This window comes from Hyalella azteca, unplaced genomic scaffold (assembly GCF_000764305.2).
Source record: "Hyalella azteca isolate HAZT.00-mixed unplaced genomic scaffold, Hazt_2.0.2 contig4109, whole genome shotgun sequence".
NCBI lineage: Eukaryota > Metazoa > Arthropoda > Malacostraca > Amphipoda > Hyalellidae > Hyalella > Hyalella azteca.
The window spans coordinates 96,362-117,801 of record NW_025934335.1 but is presented as its reverse complement, the minus strand read 5'-3'; the positions used below and the strand labels follow the sequence as shown (position 1 = coordinate 117,801).

The following is a 21,440-nucleotide window of genomic DNA, read 5'->3' as shown; positions in this document are numbered from 1 at the left end:
TGTTCTTTTCGATTCGAGTCGAATGGGCCTAGAATTTCTATCACCTAGAAATTGTGAATAGATATGTTAGTACTTTATTACTCTGTGCTTTTGTTAGTAAATTTTGGTTTAACTTCTGTAGTTTTTCTTTTGAAATTCGACTGTATTAACGTCTGATTGCAGTTGTGTTTGAGATTTTTTTCAAACTGACGATAGAGCTTGACTCCGAAACATTTTCAAAACAGATACGGTGAATTTTTGTGAACTTTTCCTCGCTTTTAAATATTTAGAATGAATATGCGATTGAATCAATCTAGTGACATTAATAATCAAGTTGTTTAATTATGAACGGGTTCAGGAGGCGGGATTCGTGATAACGAGACTTGCGGTTAGTTTCCTAGAAGCAAGGCACCAGCGATAGCCCAGTCTCCATTTCAAAGAAACGAAAATCCTACATGTAAATTTATATAATTGCAAAGCTCAAGGAAGTTTTACGGACTTCGGTTTAACTTTATAATCTCCATAATGCTTTAGGATTTAATATATCCCTTCTTAAATACTGATTTATATGAAGATCAGATGACCTCACTGCTCTACTCCCAGTGCATGTGCTTCATTGCTTGCTTGAGGTCTCGACTACCATCCCATGCAGTGCTTATCTGTCGCTCAGCTCGGTAGGATGTTGGTGTCTATGCAGCGGCATCCAAAGTGTTGCGCGATGGATTTCAATGAGGGGTTCAAGAGGATTATAGCCTCAGGTAAACTTGAATCTTGTTAAAATTAATTTCTTAAATTATTAACGTCTAAATATGGACGAAATTAAGCTGCGGCGAACAATTTTCATTTTGTTATTCAGATAAATATATTTTTTTGGACTACCAAAGTTCGACCAGATACTTTTCTTTGTCACTGAAATATATAAGAGCTGAATAGTAAGAGTGTTTTTAGTGCATTTTCTCATTTATGAAAAAATGCACTATTGTGCTCGCCATGTCCGTCTGTCCGTCCGTCCGTCTGTCTGTCTGTCTGTCTGTCTGTCCGTCTGTCCGTCCGTCCGTGACCTCAAGTTTTCATCGACGAGAAAATGCGCTCTCTGTCTCTCACTGCAGTGAGTACTGAGTTATATTTTTTAAATGTTCTCTTGCCAGCCCACGCGACAGGGCGAATTTAACTCCTTGATATTTACTTTTAATCATGCACTTCACTAGTGTTACATTTTCAATGCTTCCTATATAAATTAATGAAGAAGCTTTGCTGCTTCATGTGGTGCAATTATTTTATAGTACTTATTATATTATTGTTTCTGTGTTGAATGAGAACTCTGAAATCATCATAAAAAAGGAACTCCTTTGAACAAATCACGTTTAGTACAAGAATCGACAACAGGTCATAGGCCTATTTCTTCAGCGCTAACGCTTTTATTCTATAACAAGGGAATTTGTCATCCAATTAGATACTGTTTAAGATGAAAGTGTTATGTTATGTTGAACAGTGTTATGGCTTGCATCCTGTGAACAGACCGAATATTGTTGAGGTGGATACGCTTAGCCGTCTCGCAGAGCTTCCCGGAACAGTGACTTGACAAACAAGTTCTTTTGCTGGCTGCTATTTTCAGCACTAAATCCGTTGTAGTAAAGTAAAATAAAAAATATGTTAAGAACTTTGAAAGGATAAGACAAGTTTGGTCAACCAGTACGAATTTAGAGAGAAAACGTCGAGTAGAATTTATTTTCAATAAGTTGGTTCGAGAAACTAATAGGGAGAGTCATTGGTAAGAAAAATCACGAGGGCTCACAACAGGCAGAGAGGAAAAAAATTCGGTCAGTAAAGCATCCAATTAATTATTTGTGATACGCAACGAAGTGGCGCGACAATAGAATGAAAATGAAGACTGAATATTACAGACTGTAATATTTTGAGTTTGAAACCTTTCGCATTAGACGCCTTGCATTTATAAGGTTTTCAAGTAGGCCTACGTCCTTGCGGTACGGTAGATTTTAGACAAGCCATAAGGAAACGCTCTATATAATCGGTTAATTGAAATAATGTTTCATAATTCTCATTTACATTTGAGTAGAAATGCTTCGTTCGAGATCAATTATGTATATTGAAGATCAATTATGTATAGTAGAGTTAATGAAATTATTCTGAGCAACTGAGACTTCTAACGATTATCATGAGGTCCAGCAGAAAACTGATCAAAATATTACCCATTGCTCACAGGGAGGCAGTAGCACCATATATGCATCGCAATGAGTACTAATACACAATAAGTTCTTATTAATATGAATAATATTTTAATAATAAAATAATAATTATTAATAATAATAATAGAAATAATAATTTCTAATAAAAATAAATAAGTTCTAATTAATAATACGCAATAAGTTCTAATTTACCTTGAGCTTGAAGCCTCGCATGATATGAAGTGGTCATGAGGTTCACTGCAACCGGTGCACAATTTTGACACACGTGCATGTGCGCCGGAAGCTCTAATCTTGTCGGGTGCTCAGCCTAATGTCCGCTGCACTTGATAGTTTGCAGCCATATTAATTTCATGTTTGTGTGTTGATCATATTTTGCAGCTAATTCAGCGATTATAAAATAAAATTTCAGCTAATTATCTACCTCATCTATTCATTTTACATTACCTAATTATTATTTAGTGAATTAGTTAGCGAATAAGAACCGAAAAATTCAAGGGAAATTGCCTAGAATCTTTGATTGGATATTGCGTTAAAGTTATATATGTAAACTAAATGACAATTTAAATCTTCTGAGGATAATTTTTTACTGTGCATGTTTGCGCCATCATAAAACATTGACAGTGAAAGGATTGTTCTTTATTTAATAACTGTAATATTATTATTTGTATGCGAATAAGAATTACACTCACTCTAATTAAGTCCAGAATGACTTCTCTGATGAACCTCTTACGCTACAGCAGCGCAGCGTCGCGTCGCCACCGTCGCAGTCTTGTGGAAATACCAAGATTTTCTGTCACTTTTCTTACTCCTGCTGGTCATCACCAATAGTAACGGTACGCATTTATCAGTAAAATCCATATTATTATATCTCTGAAGGGTGACTTCATTCGGAATTAACTGTGACTTTTAGCAATAGTAATCATTATCAAACATAATGCAAATTTCAATTATTATGGACGGCTGTAGTTTGCAATGTGAATTAAACCGAAATGTTTGAGCACGTTCTGTGGGTTTCATCATAAAGCTAATAACCCTGTAGGAGCAGTTGCAGTAGGATGATTGTAAACTAATATAATAATAATAATATTAATAATATAATAATATAATATTAATATAATATTTTATAAAATTTAATAACAATATTAATAATATAATAAAATAATAAATCCATTAGTAATCATAGGGTATTTAGTTAAGAATCCCAGACACATCAAAGTTAACAACCGCATCAATTGCGAGGCCATTAGTGTAACCATTACACCGTTTGTACAGCCGCGGCCATATGTACGCCGGACGATTCTTGGTGCAGTCTGTTGACGAACAGCAACCTCATGGCAGCGCGCTCCGGCCCAGCCTCCTGCTCAGGGCTACAGTGTGGGACTCTGTGTCTGCCGCAGCACAGGGTGTGTGATGGCAATCTCGACTGCCAAGATGGCTCCGATGAAAACATGTGTGACAGACACAACTGCCGGTGAGTCGTATTGTTTGAAAAGTTTATTACTTACGAATTCATTATACAATACGTATTATACATACGGTGTATCGGGTGTATAAAAAAATACTCCGATATCATAACAATAACGTTATTGGAGCTAAATGAATCAACAAATACTGCTGTAAAGAGAAAATGTAAAGTTTTACAAGGTTTCTCAAGGATTACCCGAGGGAGCTGCAGCGCGCTGGATTGAATATCAGGAATAGGAATCTGAATAGAATTCAGTTTTCATGAAATGGGCGTCTGGTCCACAAAAGGCGTTTTGTGGAGCACGTACACTTTTCTTTCATACGCCATCCGAATAAATCTGTTCCCCGCACGTCTGACAAGCCCTAGAGACTTCGACATAGGGAACAGAGAAAACATTTAAAATTAAGCAAGAGAGGCTCTCCAAAATTTGTGATTTGTTTTGCGATGTTTGACTGGTAAATGTGGGTATTCTCATAGAGAACACTTAATCACAACATTTATAAAATGTCGTTGAAACAACGTTTAATTGACGTTGATTCGAAGAAATAACGCTCAACTAAACGTTGATTTGACGTCAGATGCCTGGTTGGTTACAGGAATGACACACCTCGATGTTCTCGAGCATCATCTTTTCCTCCAATTGGAGAAGGATTTGACCGACCACCAATACGGCCTGGGCACCATCGCCAGCCCTGACCACACTGTGATTGAGCGATCTAAGGCCCGATTCCAGTGCGTTGACACACTAGCATGACCTCATACACCTCATCCATATGTTGGCAGTGCTATGACACACTAGCATGACCTCATTCCTTATTATTCCTTAGTATTTGTTTGGGACGTAGCAGTCCCAGGCCACGATGGAACACCGCCTCTGATTATCATTCATCCGCCCTCATTTGGGCCACCTGATGCACGATGCTGTTGCTTGCTTCTCGCCGCTGGTAGTGTTGCAGGGGAGGTAGATCTGGGATTGTGCTCAGCAACACGTCCAGTTGTCTCTTGAAGGTCTCCAGGGTGAACTCCCATCTCTTAGATCCCTTGGTAGGGCGTTGAACAGCATTGGCCCTGCCACGGAAGGTGATCCTTCCCGCAGGGATTGAAATCTGACTACGGATCTGTTACGTAGTGGGGGGATCTTGCACAGTCTCCCCCTTCTCTCGTTGCGATATGTCTTAATCCTGAAGGTCTCGCTCTCGAAGTTTGGCACCATTCCGGTTATCATTTTCCATGTGTACAGAATGACATACCTCTCCCGTCTCCTCTGCAGTGAGTACAGACCCAGTCGCTGTAACCTCTCCCAGTAGTTAAACTTCTCCATCCCTCTGATCCTGGAAGTGAAGGCTCGTTGGACTCTTTCCAGTTGCCAAGTGACCCTAATGTTCAAAGTGACCCTAATTTTAGGTCACTTGGAACATTTCCTTCTCTCAATGATGTTTTCCAGAGCAAAGTCAGAGGGACCCTTGGAACATTTCCTTCTCTCAATGATGTTTTCCAGAGCAAAGTCAGAGGGACCTTTAGTGCACCGACACATTTTTTCAGTTATAAACTTATAACCTCATCCATCATACACCTCATCCATCAGTAGGTAGTGCTTTGACACACTATCATGGCATTATTCACCTCATCTGTGTGTTGTCAATGGAACGACACACTAAGATGACCTCATACACCTCATCCGTGTATCATGACACAGTCCTCATACACCTCATCCGTGTATCGTGACGCCGTCCTCATACACCTCATCCGTGTATCGTGACGCCGTCCTCATACACCTCATCCGTGTATCGTGTCGCCGTCCTCATACACCTCATCCGTGTATCGTGACGCCGTCCTCATACACCTCATCCGTGTATCGTGCGCCGTCCTCATACACCTCATCCGTGTATCGTGTCGCCGTCCTCATACACCTCATCCGTGTATCGTGACGCCGTCCTCATACACCTCATCGGCGTCTGTGCAGGACGGCGCTAGACTTGGGCGACCTTCCGCCCCTGCTGTTGGGCGGCGTAGGGACTGGCGGCTCGTCCTGGCGCTGTGACGACGGACACTGTATTACCAACGCGCTGCGCTGCGACGGCGTCAGCAACTGTAGCGACGGGTCCGACGAGGACCCAACGGCCTGCCGGGCGAGACGGTCAGTTACTCTCATAATTATCGGTATTCTACCATTGATTATTTGCAGCCATTGATTATTTGCATTGATTATTTATTTTCTTTTCTTATTTTTATTATTGATTATTTATTTATTTATATTATTTTGCATTGATTATTTGCATACATTGTTCTGTTAGTTAGAGTCCTTGGTACCTCCTACGTGAATTGTATATGTTCCATAAAATTATCTATAAGCTTCAGCTCAGTAACGTGATGATTTGTTAAAATTTGTTCACCTCACTTCACCACATGTTTGGCAAAGTCATTAACTTTATAATTGTAGTTCAAATATTTGGATGGTTCACCTGGTACTTGACTGCCGATGAGAAGCAGTGAATATGGCGAACAGGATTCGAGAGATAAAAGTTTTTCTATGGGAGACTTGCAAGACTATCAGTTTTTTTATTGTGCAGTTCGCTCAGTTGCAAGATCAAAATTTTGTTGCTAAATGCCACTGTTCGTTCCCTCAAACAGCCAAAAATTTGAATGCATTAGCGTGTAAAATTTCACATAATAGTAAAACGAGAAGAAAATATTGAACGCAACTATTATTGGGTATCCTGAACAGCGCATTTCATCCCGTGTTTATTGAGGAGCATGATAATTGAATTGTGAAGTGAGTTATGCTATACTGCTACGCATTGTCTACGGAATTGTGGGCTTATGGATATAACTTAATCTTTTTTCGTTCGGTTACGGGAGCATAAATTTCTACATATGAGGCGCTCAAATTTTAAATTGCATTTGGAAGACATAATTTATAATTAACAACTAATTTAAAAAGCCCTTTGTGGTTCGACCATGTACATTTTTTTTGCATGGAAATGCTAAGAATTTTTGAGATTAGTGAATGGTTATTGACCGTTCATTTCCGTTCAGTTTATATAGGATCAACCTGCACTTTTTGACCGCCGCTATTCATCTGCCGCCTTCAGGTGCTCAGGCAACCAATTCCGCTGTACGAGCGGCCAGTGTGTCTCCGTGGTAGCTCGCTGCAACGGTAAGGTCAGTTCTGTACATACCTGCGCATCGCATGATTATTTAATGCGCACTGGGAAGAATGGACGCTCCAATAGTTGAATCTCAATCATAACAAAAAGTGGAGCATGTCATATATACTCGTACCTTCAAGTTTACCCGGCTTTACTCCAAAGACAATTATCCAAGCAATTTCAGAATCCCGCTGTTCAAAATAGTTGAAGAAAGATCAGTTCAAATTTCAATTTGACAGGAAACTCGCATTAAACAGCTTTTTCAAATATCGAAAAATCTAAATCGTTCAATTTTAACTTGTTCAATGACCAAATTAAAGGCGTTCACTTTCCACATTATACCTTTGCAATATTTCAATCAAATCTCCCCTCCATTTTTTGTGTCTTTGAAAAATTATGACTTTGAAAATTGTGTGCCTCGGCAATTTCCTGACACGTTAAGTATCGAGAATACTCGCCCGAACAGCAGGTAAATATTTTTCCCCTATCTTTATGCTTTCATCCTACAAACTCTGACAAATAAACACATACTAGAAATAATATAATTGGGCAAATGGCTCCATTGTGGCTGGTCGCTATAAATGCGTCAACATTATTTTCATGAATTTATAGCGACGCTTGCTGAATCGATCGTCACGCATCACGTCGCGAGATCCCTGACTTACCAAGCCTCTTAATGTTTACTCCGACGCTCAGATCGACTGTTCCGATGGCAGCGACGAATCTCCGCGAACTTGTACTAAGATGCGGCGGCCTGGTCGTGTCGTGTGCCCATCCCGCGTCCTCAACTATTGCGCCGACCACACCCAGTGTTACAAGAAGGTGACCACGATAATCAATTATTAGATAGTAGACCGCACATGAAGAGAATGTATCTAGATAATATATCTCAAGTTTAACATGGAGTCAATAGGTTGTGTTAATGATCATTCTTCGATATTTCTCGTTTGGAAAGATGACACATTCTAATTACTCGATAGAAGTAAACGAGTTTCTGATGATTGCAGGAGGAGCACTGCAATGGCGTAGTCGACTGCTTTGACAAGAGCGACGAAGACCCACAAACTTGTGGGACCGCCGACCCAACTGCCAATCCGTCAACTGTCCCGAACTCTAGTGTCGCTCCCGATCCTGAAGTAAATTCAATTGAAATCCCAACAAATGCTCACAACACTCCAGGACATTACACTGCTGGAACAGAACAGCCCCCGACGGTGCCAATCGGACCTGTTGTTCTTACTCCAGGAGCGGCCCCAGCGTCCCGCTGCGACGCCCCCTTCTGCCCCTGCAACGTGACCGGCATGGAGCACGTCTGTCTGCCCTGCCATGAACTCCATAACGTGACGACCACGTGCCAACTGTTGAGTGAGTTCTTCTGTGTTGGCGTTGTGAGAGATAATGGCTGTGGAGGAGCTGATTGATAACGCGGGCCGTGCGTTAGTTGTAAAATGAAATTCTTAGGGTACGCACACAGTGAAAGCAGGTTTGCCTGCGCGGGCAACCTGCTCCAACCTGCCACAAGAGTGAACATAGGATAATAAAGTAAGTGTTCACAGTGAAAACCTGTACGAATAGGCTTCTGTATTCTATGGTTTCAAGCGCCAGCCTGAGCAGGTAACCAGCACGCTGGCAACCTGATTTCACTGTGTACGTACCCATATGCCTAATTAATCTCTCCAAATATTACATAAAGTATTTTTACGCACAATTGGCTGAAAAATGCACATTATATTCGAGTAATGATAGTGTTTCACCAACATCAGGGATCCAGGAGCCTCTGTGCTCCGTAGAGAAAGCGAGCGGCGTGAGCCTGAGCGTTTTGAGCTGCGGCAGCCAGGGTTTGCAGATGTGAGTTGCTGTTATCCATTCTGGCTCACATATAAACGAGCCAGGAGTGGTCGATTTATAAAAGTACCAAGTGCAATAAAACATTATGATGCGGGACAATAATAGCACCATATACGAATGGTGCCAATTCCATGCATTTATTTGTAATGCCGTAGAGTGTTTTGTTTGACCAGAATTTGAGCCTGATTGAATGTGAATAATTTTGATTTTCCGTACTTAACGTCTATTTTTCTGTATTTCAGGGACTTTGGGATCTTCGAAAGAACTTCAGAGTAAGTGCGAGAGTAAGGAGGGAATTTCTAGAGTAAGGAGGGAATTTCTAACTTGTATTTTGAAGTTGTCTTAAGATTCGACGCTTCGTTGAATACGCATCTTGGCTGATGCAGTTGAATTAGCGGAGTTCTCTTGAAGATTTTAACTAGATTAAAATAAATGTAAAACAATCTAACTATTGTACAAATTTTCAAAGTTCATTATTCGTGCGATTTTTTAGAAAAGTTCAATTATTTCCCTCTACAGTTGGCCGTTGAACAGCTTCATCTGTATTTCAGTTAGAATTTTTATTTCCTACTTGCAGTGAGCGAAAGCGCGAGTTACTCCACAAATGTGTATGCATACAAACAATTTTAAAATCGAAATTTTGGCAATGGAACTAATGTGAGAGTAGCTCATTTTGTGTCGAACTGATGGATGGTCACTTCAATAGAATAGCACTATTATGTTCATAGATGATTATTCATGGCTCCATATCATCTTGAAATGCTTTTCTGAAGGTATCGTAAACATCAGGTGGGGGAAATATCAAGCGTCACTAAAATACATTCATCATGTTGAATGAATGAGACCTAAAATTCAAACAGGATGAAACACATGTTAAATTTATTTTCTTATATCAGAAATATTCTCACATTTTTTCATTAACGTCATAATTCGCTTCTGCAAAAAAATTATGCTGGTGTAGACCAATCTTGTGGCATTTTTACAATGGATCCGAACCACACTGAGAACTATGTATGCATGGCACAACCTAGGCTAACTCACAGCCACAGTAAAAGTTTTGGAGGACCCTATGCGTGTCCTAATCTTAATTAAACCAAAAATTTCTTGAAATTTTACTGTCGTTGGATCCTATTGGCAGGTGCGGCCGGAACAAAAAAGTTCCTGTGCTTACAGTCGTGCTGGCTGACTGTTGGAGCAGTGCCACTCTCGCTCTCAGGTCAGACATTACAGTCGTGCTGGCTGCCACTCTCGCTCTCAGGTCAGACATTACAGTCGTGCAGGCTGACTGTTGGAGCAGTGCCACTCTCGCCCTCAGGTCAGACATTACAGTCGTGCTGGCTGGCAAATATTTCTTATATATTTAGCCACGCTCAGATTCGTTCTCTTAGTGCGGTACTGTGAACTGCAAACCCAGAACCCGAGTCGTAGAAACTATCGACCAGAATTATCTACGAGATCCCCTATGATTGCTTAGAATCTCTTCCATTATGATTTTAAATTAATTTTCTCGCTGTCCACTTGAAGAAGAACAGCCAAAAGTACGAGTTGTGGCTCGTTGACTGCCGTAAGGTGTTGGTTTTATTTACCAGCCTGTGGCTTCAGGTGCCACAGCGATGGACTGTGGGGGTTGTATGGGGAATCTGCAGCCAACTCAACTCATGAGCGCACGAGGCTCGTCTGCCAGTCTCATCACTTGAACTCCCCAGGTACGTCTTTCCTTGTCTTTCAGCTCGTGTGTACCTAATTTCTTCACTGTTCGAGTATTTGTCACCAAGGATGGTAGTGAAAAGGTCTTCGTTCACTTGCAAAGTCGCATTAATCAGCTGTGTGTACCACACAACACTTAGGGGAGTGTAAACGTATGTGCAGTTGTGCCCTCTGATTGACTCCTGGGTATGCAATTGTTTTAATGCGATGATATAAAAGGTGATATTTATTATTTTTTTATACGTGATATCGTTTGTAGCTAGATCTAGAGTACGACTTTGTAGCATCAAAGTTAACTACGTAATGCTAGCCTGGTCGTGACGATTGTTACCAACAAGACAAGCCCCAAAGTTAATTGCGTAACATTAGCTTAACCATCCTGATGCAGGATTCTGGATGTTTTTGCGGACCATCAAAAAAATATAGAAAGGAACAAGGGGTGTTATAGAGTTGCCAGAAAAAGGTAAGAATTAATATAAATGATAGTAGGTGATGAGGATAGGCGTACGATGCGTAATTTGTTATCCTGTAGGTATATAGGGTTGTATAGTGGGGAAGGGTAACCTGTCAAGCTTAAAGACGGTTTAAATGGGGAGAGTGAAGGGAGATTTTTGTTTCACTAATTTATTTAATAATTTCAATTTATACATAAACGAACATAAATTTGAAATAGAATTATTTGCTGTATTCCGTTGCATAATTATATTTTTATTTTTTGTATTTGTTATATTATTGTGTAGACAGTGTAGTTTTGATGGTAAAGATGAAATGATGGGGAAAGTAGTGATGATAATGAAAATGATGATGATGAAGGTGGTGAGTCACTCGACAGTCAAAGAGTAGGTGGTGATAGGAGCTGTCGGTTGCTGTTGGTCTTTTGTCACGTCTTTGTTGTGAGTCACTCTCGGTGAGTCGGTAGTATTTCGGACCACTGCACCTGGGCGCAACTATTCAACTAAGGACCAAGCGCAGATTTGTAGGTAGTTAGGATACGTGGTGTTAATGGTTCCGTGTACATGGGTGGCAGAGAGGGAACAGTGCAAGTGCTTTGGAGCTTTTAAATGACGTATATATCCTAGCGGTGGCGTCTGGCTTAAATGCGAGTTTATTGAAGAACTTAGTGCTGTGTGTTTTAATGGTGGACCATGTCTTGCAAGCTGGTGGTGGAGGACTGTGTTTATGTATGTCGTGATGTTATCGTAGTGTATGTAAAGATATAAAGTCTGATAAATACGAGTTTAGGAGGAATCTTAGTGCATTGTTATGGGCTTTCTGTTATAGGGGTATTTATTTTGGCAAAGGAGCGTGGGGGGAGGGGGGAAAATGAGAGACGATGTAACAGATGTGAGGTATTGGGTGTATTTTATGTTGGGTAGTAGGTGGTTGAATTTATATATTTTGTGTTGTTTCGTGAGGGCTATTGCTTTGCAGGCTGTTCTTTTGTGATCATGGGAGCAATTTATAAAAGTTCGCACTGCTCAGTTTGTGGGCAGAAGCCTCGATATCGCAGCATGGGCGGCACGCTGCATTGGCATGAATTCCACCACCCGCAAAACCTCTTCCCTTGGCTGATGGGGCTCAAGAAGAAGCAGCGATACGAGTGCAGCGCCACTCTCATCTCTGCGTCATGGTTACTTACTGCGGCGCACTGCGTGGTCAGGTGAAACAGCTAACAATGGCTGCTTGCTGCGGTGCACTGCGTGGTCAGGTGAAACTGCTAACAATGGCTGCTTGCTGCGGCGCCGGGCGCACTGCGTGGTCAGGTGAAACGGTTAACAATGGCTGCTTGCTGCGGTGCACTGCGTGGTCAGGTGAAACTGCTGACAATGGCTGCTAACTGCGGCAAACAATGCTCTGCTCATGTCATCCTTCGGTCGATTGATATGAGATTCAATAATTTACATCAGTATTTAAGTTAGATAAACTGTTATCCGATGAATATCGGACGAAACAAATTTTTGAGCAGAAACTGTTCAACTAAAACGATTTGTATTTTTAATTTGTATTTTTTTAAATTGTTGAACTTGTATTTTTAGGTATTTATCAGTAACCCGTTTGCACTAACTTTATTCAAATAGCAGCACGCGCTGATGGTGATGATACCCTCTCCTGCTTATATAGTAGGTCTTCCTGTAGTTATCATACACTTATTTCATCCTATAATTAAATTATCCTAATTGATCCTAAAGTCCCGTCAAAATGCATTATGAATTTTCTGCGTCTGCAGCCAACGCTCATTCACCTCACTGATAAATATTCGTTGTTGTATACGGCATTAAAGTGTTCATTAAAACGGTACGATGTGCAGATCACAAGAGAGCCAAAATGAGACCATGGATATTCGCGACCTTAGGGTGCAACTCCCGTCAAACAATGACCGATATGTAAGTCGATTGATTCTTTTGTTGGTACTAACTGTTAATTCCAGTTTTTGTGGTGTTTTGACGCGTTTATTCAAGAAGATAAAAAAATTATTCAGCAGCAGAAAGTAGTGAATGTGATAAGTTTATAATAATTTAATGCGAGTTTTGGTCACTGTCGATGCAGGTATACATTCTCACGCAATCGTGCCGTGACATTAATGAATAGTACTAGCGAGAAATTTTATTCTCAGGTGAACAAATTGGTGCTTCATCCAGACTATAAGCCTGGCTTCCGCCCTCTCAACGACATCGCTTTAATCAAGCTGGATAAACCCATTACCTTCAGCTACACAATATACCCTGCCTGCATTGACCTGCACGGGGAGGGCTTCCTCGCGTCTTCTCCAGCCATGGTTGGTGTCATCATTGCATCGTTGGTACGGAGGTGTAATTAAGAGGTGGTACAGAGGGGCCAGAGAGACGAAGGAGAAATGGAAGAGGCAATAAGAGACCAAATATGCATCGCATGGCGCATAGTTAGGTTCGTTGTAGGTGTATGAGGTTTGGTTGTGGAGGGAGGGAGGAGAACCCGTCAGGGATTCGGATGATTTACCGGAGGAGAAATGGGAAGGTGATAGTTCTTTATTTATAGTATTTTGAACGCATATAAAAAATAAATATGAATTTACTCTCTATATACATACGTTTATTCCATTTTAACGCTTTTTTGACATTTATCATATATATCATATAATAGAAGAGGTGGGTGATAATGCTGACGATGATAAATGTGGTGGGTGAGTCGCTTGAGACTCAACAGGCAGGTTTAGGGAGTCAGTTGTTGGGGTTACGCTGGATCTTCAGTCTCGTCTTCACCGTAAGCCAATCTCGGTGGGGTTGTCAGTCCGCCGTCGTAATCGGAACAACCGCGCCTGGGCTCGTTCATTTAATAGCTGACGACCAGGTGCAGGACTCCTGTGCAAATTACTTGTTTATTCGGTTGGAATATTTGGGGTTAATAGTTACGTGTACGTATAAGGGTGGGTCCTGTCATGTTGTGCGTCGCTCTCGGTCTGTTACGTCAGTCAGTAGTCGTTGTCAGTCGGGACAGCCGCACCCGGACGCTATCGTTTTAACTGCCGTTCGAGCACAACATGTCTCGTCGTGAAAGTGGTTTGAGTACGCGTGCAGTTGTTCTGACCCTGGCCCCAAGACGCTCAGGAAAGAGCGCCCAGGCGCAGATGGCCCGTTGTGTGGTGGATGAGGGTTATTTTGATGTGTGACTATTTGTAGATGGGTACCCAATCTTGGAACTCTTGATCCCTTGATGCTGGCTATAACTGATGTCAGGCGGAAATGTGAGTTGGTTGAAAAGTTTGGGTTCATATACTTGCATTTTGCGCCAGATCTTGCGGACGTGTTTGTGAAGGGCTATGTTGGTCGTGGGTACATTATATCATTCGTGGAGGGATTGGGAGGTGATGAAATCGTAACAGTGGGTGTTGGTTATGAACCTGACAGCTCGGTTTTGTACTCGTGGAGTTTGAATATCGCCGACCGGGATAGAGTGTGTTGCGGTATGGTAGATTAGTGATGACCAGACAAAGGCCTTATATAATCTTTATTTTAGGCGGGAAGGACGGCTGACGAATCTGTGAAGTTTTTGTAGGTTGTTTCGGGCTATGTTCTGACTTGAAGTGATTTGGGCGTTGTAGCCGTGAGTCGTCATTTGTAGACCCTGAACGGTGCCTTTATTTTTGACTGCGTAAGGAAAATGCTGATCTTCGATGAAGATGTCGGATGTGCTCTCACGGATGATAGGGATTATTTGAATTTAGTTGTGTTGGTCTCTATTTTCCACTTCAGTTTGAATGCTTTGATTTGTTGTATAGCGTGTTTTGTTTAATGGGCTGTGTATTGATGTGTGTATCTTCCTGCTGTGATTTGAGTGATGTCTGCAAAGGCAATGCTGTAAGGTATAGGTATAGCTGCAAAGGTATAGCTGTATAAATGTGGGTGAGAGATTGTTTGCGATGCAAAAGGAGGACCCAGGTATGTCATTATAATAATAGATGCTGTTCTGCTTGTGATGAAATCAATCATTGTTCTCGTGATTGAGGGGAGCCGGTTGAGTTGGGAGATTTTGTAGGCAAAGCCGGTGTGCCAAACGCGGTCGAGAGCTTTATAAACGTCTGCGGTATGTATGCTTCTGTATTTCCTAAATCCGTGTTGTCTCGGGTTAGTATGTTGTGTGTCTTGTGGTGGCTGTAGAGTCGATCTCTTGTTGAGTATTTTGTCTAGTAACTTGCCGTGAATGTCTAGGAGGGAGATTGGTCTGTTGTTCTTGGCTTCGCGATGCGATGTATTTGGTTTGGTATGAATATCATTATCGCGTGTTTGAGTGAATCTGGAAAGTAAACGGCGGAGACACACTAAAATTTAATCATGCTGCGAGGGAGATACATGAGTTGCTGGAGGGTTATTCCAGCGGGACCATGGGCTTTTTGTTTGAAGGAGCGAAGTGATTGTTTGAGTTCGGCAGTGGTGATGAGTGGGAAATTTAGGCGGTGTAATATAGAGAGGTCACCTGTGTGGTATGGTGTTCTATGTTGTCTGATGTTGTTCATGTGTTCTTCAATGTTATTGATGTTTACAGTGCTGAAGTCATCGTTGTCGGTTTCAGTTAATGTTTTACCAGTGTTGTCTAAATACGGGTTCTTTCTCTTGGGGACTATATAGTTGAGTGTTTTAGTGTTTGAGGTACGGGGCTGACTGTTTCGTATTTGAGTCAAGCATCCGTTTAACTGACTTCCAGAACTGCTTAGGGTCTTGCTGGAGCTCGAGTGCTGTGATGAGTTCTTGCCATGTTGTTGTTTGGAGGCGTTGGTATGCGGTTTGTAGTTGTGTATGGTTGAACTATACTGTATAAGGTTGCCCTTCAGTCCGTATTCTCTTTTCCGAAGCTCGTTATACCAGTTGTTACTCGGTGCTAGCGGAACTACGCGGGTAATCTTCCATTTAGTAGCACTAATATAGCAGATGAGGAAGTGGGTACCTACATATATCTTTCCTGCTCGCACTGTGGGAAGGGGGTGATTTTCGTATTGACAGATAGAAATCGTTGGTGAGTACTCTTTGTACTATTGTTGTATCAGTAGTGATGATTTTCAGTACGTGGGTGTAGTATTTTTTTGACAATTTCTTGGATTTGAAGCCATGATTGCTGTGATGAGGGTAGAATTTGTTTCAGTTCGTCGACAGTGTGGCTACCAACGTTCCTGTATCGTTGTCTCACGAAAATAGTCCTTTTTCCACGTGGGTCAGGTGGTATAATGGGCGACAGGTTGATTCTTTTGAATAGTTCAGTGGCTTTACGGGAGGTTAATCAGTCGATGGCAGATGCGTCGTCCGTTACCGCATTGAGGCATTTGGCTGTGTCGGATGAGAGAGGGGCAGGGAGTATTCCATATGAAAGGCAAGGTTATGAAGTATTTTTGTTTTGTTTAGTCAGTTGTCAATATGTATTGGACAAGTGAGCAGCATGTGTGTGCTGTCAAAGTGTACTTTTCCAATGGCCGTTCTATTATCGAACACCGTAATCGGTTCCGTATTCGTCCTTTATGTCGGGTTCCTGATCGGAAATCGATTGTTACGTTTGTGAACACATGAATCAATGCCAGGGATGTCTGGTTCAAATAGAATGGAGCCACGGCCCCCACAGCGTGATGTTCAATCGATCTTCTGAAACAAAATTTTGCAGAGCGCTTCATCTCCTTTAGGGTAACCTTCTATGGCTGGCCCGATCCCCCCGATTTGGATCCGTGTAATTTTTTTATGGGGATTTTTTCAAGCGACTCATACACATCCTTCATTTGAAGAACAATTAACATACGCTAAGCCATCGCCGACATACTGGGCAATATGCTTCAACGAGCTGAACGGAGTTAAAAAATCAACTTACTGAATGCATTGACTATGGCGGTCGTCATTTGTCCCATGTCGTCTTTAAAACTATATGATACAAAAATTCAGGCAATGTAATTTTCAATAAAATTCATATTGTGATCATATTTCAACAAGTTCTCTTGTTTATTTAGCTTTCAAATCAGGAAGTTTCCGTGAATCACCCGTACTGGTTGATGAGGCCGAATGAAGGATGAAGGCGTGACGAGTATGAGGGTAGTCTGGGTCGTGGGTTGGGAAGTGAGCCCCTAGGGAAGCGCAACCGTGCACCACCAATTTTGTTCACCAATAAGCCCTGAATCGAACGCCTTGGATCTCTCCGGACCTACAGCAATCAGCCGTGCACCACTAAGCTTTGTCCTCTTCCGGCCCTGACCACCACCTGTCGTGCACCACCAGGCCGCGGATCGAATCTGACTTCCAGACATCGTTAAATTACGTAATTTTACGTTAACCGCATTTGAGGTTAGGTTTCAGATAGCATAGTTCTGTTCCAAAATATATCGTCCTTCGACAAGTGGCCGTTCGACCGTGGGCTGGTTCGACGCACGGCCCAGATACGGACGGCTTGAAGTGTTGAAGGCTACGTTCCGGAAGGCAGGAATCATGATGGTCCATTACATCCAGGGCAGTGGTGGTCTTCGGCAGGTGACCTGCCCATAGCCCTCAGGGAGAAGTCGGTCGGGTTCAGGACAAGGGCGCCCCCTGCAAGAAGGGGCATAGGAATGGAGGGTGGGGAGAGGTAGAAGGCACAAGCATTTGGTGATGATGCGGTCAAACATCAATAGAATAGTAGAAATGCAAGCACAAAATGATTGAAGTCACTAATTCCTGGTGACACGCACTTACGGTAAGGTACAGCTAATCCAGAGATCAGTGATTGAGCTCAAGCACTGAACAATGTGAATCACGTTGCCACGAGGGGTCATATAGGCGCCAATTAATTAACCAAAGATAATAGCCACGGGAAGCCCTAAATTGACTTTGTTTTTGCTGCGGTGCCACTAGGAAAGAGTGGAAGAGCACAAGAGGTGGCGCAGAGTGGCCAGAAAGAGGAAGGAGAAATGGAAAAGACAGTAGACGCATTGCGCATGATTTGGTCGGTTAAAGGTGGTTGGGGTTGTCTGGGGTTGGGGAAGGGGTTGAAAACCCGTCGGGGCTTTTTCATGGTTCACGAAGGTGGGCGATGGGAATGGGACGGTGGTGGTTCTCTATTTAAAGATATACATGCGTTCTCGTTTTTTTATTATTATATATTTTTACTTTCTTAATGGGTATGATGAAAAGTGTACAATATCATCATCGGGTGATGAAGTTGATGATGATTGATGATGATGGAGATGAAGGCGGTGGGTTAATCGCTCGAGACTCGGTGGGATGTAGAGGGTTGGTTGGTTTCGTCCTTGGTTTTCGGTCACGTCTTTCCTGTACGTCACCCTCGGCGAGTCACGTCAGTCCGTCAGTGCGACGGTGTCTATGACGATGTGTGTTGTTTTGGGACCAGCTAAACCCAAACGTGATTAGAACAAATCCGTCCGGGTGCAGCATGGTCGGCTGTGTAGTTATTTGTACAGAGGTGGAGGTGGGGGACCTCTTGCGAGTATTTTGGAGCTGTAGAATAACCGCAGGTATTACTTGCATGTTGATCGAGGACTGTGTTTATTGCGGGAATGTTGCATTGTTCGTGTAGTGTTGATAGTATATGAAGTCGGAACAGTGTGTGTTTGTAATGAATTTCAGTGCTCTATTCTGATTATTCATAACTTTTTGCAGTTAGGATATTGTGGTTTTGGAAAAGGTATGTTGTGGTATTGGGGATAAATGAGAGCTGACCTAAATTGACACGCCCGATTTGTGAAGGTTTAACTCAAGATGAGCCTTGACTGGCAGGCGTTCAGCCGCGCTAATGGAAAGAACCTATACGAGTACAAGATGGTTCTTCAGCAGCTGGACCCGGCCTGCCACAGCCCAGCCTCCGGGTGCCGGACTCTGCGCATCGAGGACACGCAATTCTGTGGCATCGCTCTAGGCGCTCTAGGTGAGAGTCTCTCAAGAGTTTATTTACCATGGCCTAAAAATATGGCCCGACTGTGTTTTTTTTTATTGCACACACAGACGCAGACGCACACCAAAAAGCTTGGTTGCTTTTCTCAACGCTGCAGCCCCTGGCCTCACTGTTTTGCCGCCGCGTACTCTATCGCCTTCAGCCTCCAGCGCACTTAAGCTTAGTGACAGTAGAACGTAACTAACGAAAATTTGCCCTCATTTGGGCAAATTGACACACGACGCTTTTGCTTACTTCTTGCTGCTATAATGGTTTCTGTAGACGGACAATCAGGTACGTGAAGCTTAAAGGCGAGTGAAGCTTAAAATAGAATTCTCGTTTCACAGCCTCATTGGCAAAGCTTTGAATATCCCTTCCATGCCAGCATGGAAAGGGATCGTACCGTTGAGATTGCGCTTTGAACGCAATTACGAGTTCTAAGCGATTAGTGTGGCGGCCACAACAGGCCTCGTGTAAACGCACGTTATGCGCCAGCCGTTTATATAAGCGCGTGGACGGACTTTCTACATATATGGCTATTCGAATTAGCTCCCGTTTGCAAGATGTGTATATTAGCAAAATTATTTTGCATCGTGATATAAATTAAACTTTGAAAACGGTCAGATTGTCATCCAACAGATAATATCTATAAAAAATTCATTATTTAAATTTCATGTTAATGATTAAATAGTGCGTATCGTTATTTTTCTTAAAAAAAATGTTAATTCCGTGGAGTTTTAAAGGTCCTTGCCAAAACATAGCATGAGGCTAAATAAGGCAATAAAATATACACTAGAAGAGTGCGTTGACAAGTGCTCTAAGAGGTTTTAGCCAGTATATCGTGATGGCAATACACACTGTCGCAGCGGTTGTTAAATGTATACTGCAGAGATGGGATGATATCAGAGAATACGATACGTCCATATCGTTTGTCAACCACCACCCGGTACTATTCAGCTGCTTGTGTTGTTTGAAGCAAATTTAGTTGAGAAATTTCATAAGTTTCACCTCCAGGGTTAGTTGTTAGTTTTCTCACTTAAGGTACTCAGTAATTTGACTGAATCTTCTTTTTACTCATTTTGTTACCGGGCAAATTCCACACATGCAATCTATTGATGATTAAATAATAGAAGAGATATAGAAATTTATTTGCACAACTCATGTTGACTATCGCGCAGTATATTCTTCCCAGCGGCAGTTATTGTTACCTGGTGCTATTTTTTTTGTGTAGAAAACGACGTGCACGTGTCGTCTTCTGCGGGTCGGACCCTCGTGGGCGGGTCGTCAGGAGGGCCGTTCATGCAGAACTTGGGACCGGACACGGACGAGAGATGGGCCGTGTCCGGAGTTGTGTCCTCGTCCGTGGATATATGGGACTGCGAACCGTCAATAATCATATACACGGCTGTCCATCCCTTCAAAGAGTGGATAGAAGGCATAGTCAATGATGGTCATTTAACGTAGTTCTGACAGAGACCTGATTAATTTTGGAACCTGTCTAATCGACGTAAGTCGAACATTTTTGTCAAGACTTGCAAGAACTCGGTATTGTGGTGCATAATTCAACTCTTAGTCAATACGGATGACCCAATAATATTTACATCACGTTAATACTATGCCATGTCATTATTATTAAAAAATTGATCGTGAAGCAAGCCGGTATAAGAATCTACCGCCTATTCATAAAAAAATAAATAAAAAATAAATAATTAAAATATAATACTGTCTTATTTTATGTGTTTTAAATTCTCCGTAAAATGATCGTATGATGTGCCCTGAAGAATTTTTGGACTGAAAAATGAGTTTGAAAGTACTTGAATTAATCCCATTTCACGAGGATCACCTTAATTTTACCAACATTAAGCATCTTTACTGTACCGAATAAGTGGAATGAGATGTAATGATGACGATCATCGTGGTGCTGACGATCATCGTGGTGCTGACGATCATCGTGGTGCTGACGATCATCGTGGTGCTGACGATCATCGTCGTGCTGACGATCATCGTGGCGCTGACGATCATCGTGGTGCTGACGATCATCGTGGTGCTGACGATCATCGTGGTGCTGACGATTCTTGTGACCACCAGCAACTTGTGACCACCAGCAACTTGTGACCACCAGCAACTTGTGACCACCAGCAACTTGTGACCACCAGCAACTTGTGACCATCAGCAACCTGTGACCTCCAGCAACTTGTGACCATCAGCAACTTGTGACCATCAGCAACCTGTGACCTCCAGCAACTTGTGACCACCAGCAACTTGTGACCGCCAGCAACTTGTGACCTCCAGCAACTTGTGACCTCCAGCAACTTGTGACCATCAGCAACTTGTGACCACCAGCAACTTGTGACCATCAGGCCTAAGTTACCGACACCAGGCAGAAGGTCAAGTCTATCAAGCAACCTCCACCACATCACTATAAGTATATGGTGTTGAAATTGGCCGTACTTTCATCATAACATTGCCATTTATCAGCAAATTTTCATTGATTTTGAATCAATTCCGTTGTACGGTTAACCTCATACCACAAGCATGGCTTCAATGTGACCGATTTAGGTTATAAATTGAAACCAATACATTTTAGCTGAATTATATTTTTGTCGATCATGATAAATCTGGAAATTTATTTCTTAAAACTTCTTCTTAATAAATACTTAGCAGCTCATAGGAGACGGTGTGATTTAAGCGTATCAGGAAATTGATCTCCTGCCT

The 21,440-nt window shown here is 42.1% G+C and overlaps 1 protein-coding gene across 1 annotated transcript; it reads left to right on the top strand.

Annotated features, from left to right (window-relative positions):
* Positions 1 to 643: 643 nt before the first annotated feature.
* On the top strand, positions 644 to 20,358 carry LOC108677241 (modular serine protease). Its single transcript, XM_018165438.2, has 16 exons — positions 644 to 737; positions 2,924 to 3,019; positions 3,459 to 3,657; positions 5,615 to 5,788; positions 6,744 to 6,813; positions 7,497 to 7,622; positions 7,808 to 8,165; positions 8,564 to 8,648; positions 8,891 to 8,920; positions 9,787 to 9,864; positions 10,251 to 10,354; positions 11,838 to 12,015; positions 12,664 to 12,739; positions 12,970 to 13,131; positions 18,572 to 18,719; positions 19,957 to 20,358. Exons 1-16 carry the CDS (start codon positions 659 to 661, stop codon positions 20,187 to 20,189), a joined length of 2,196 nt encoding a protein of 731 aa, XP_018020927.1. The 5' UTR covers positions 644 to 658; the 3' UTR covers positions 20,190 to 20,358.
* The last annotated feature ends 1,082 nt before the right edge of the window (positions 20,359 to 21,440 follow it).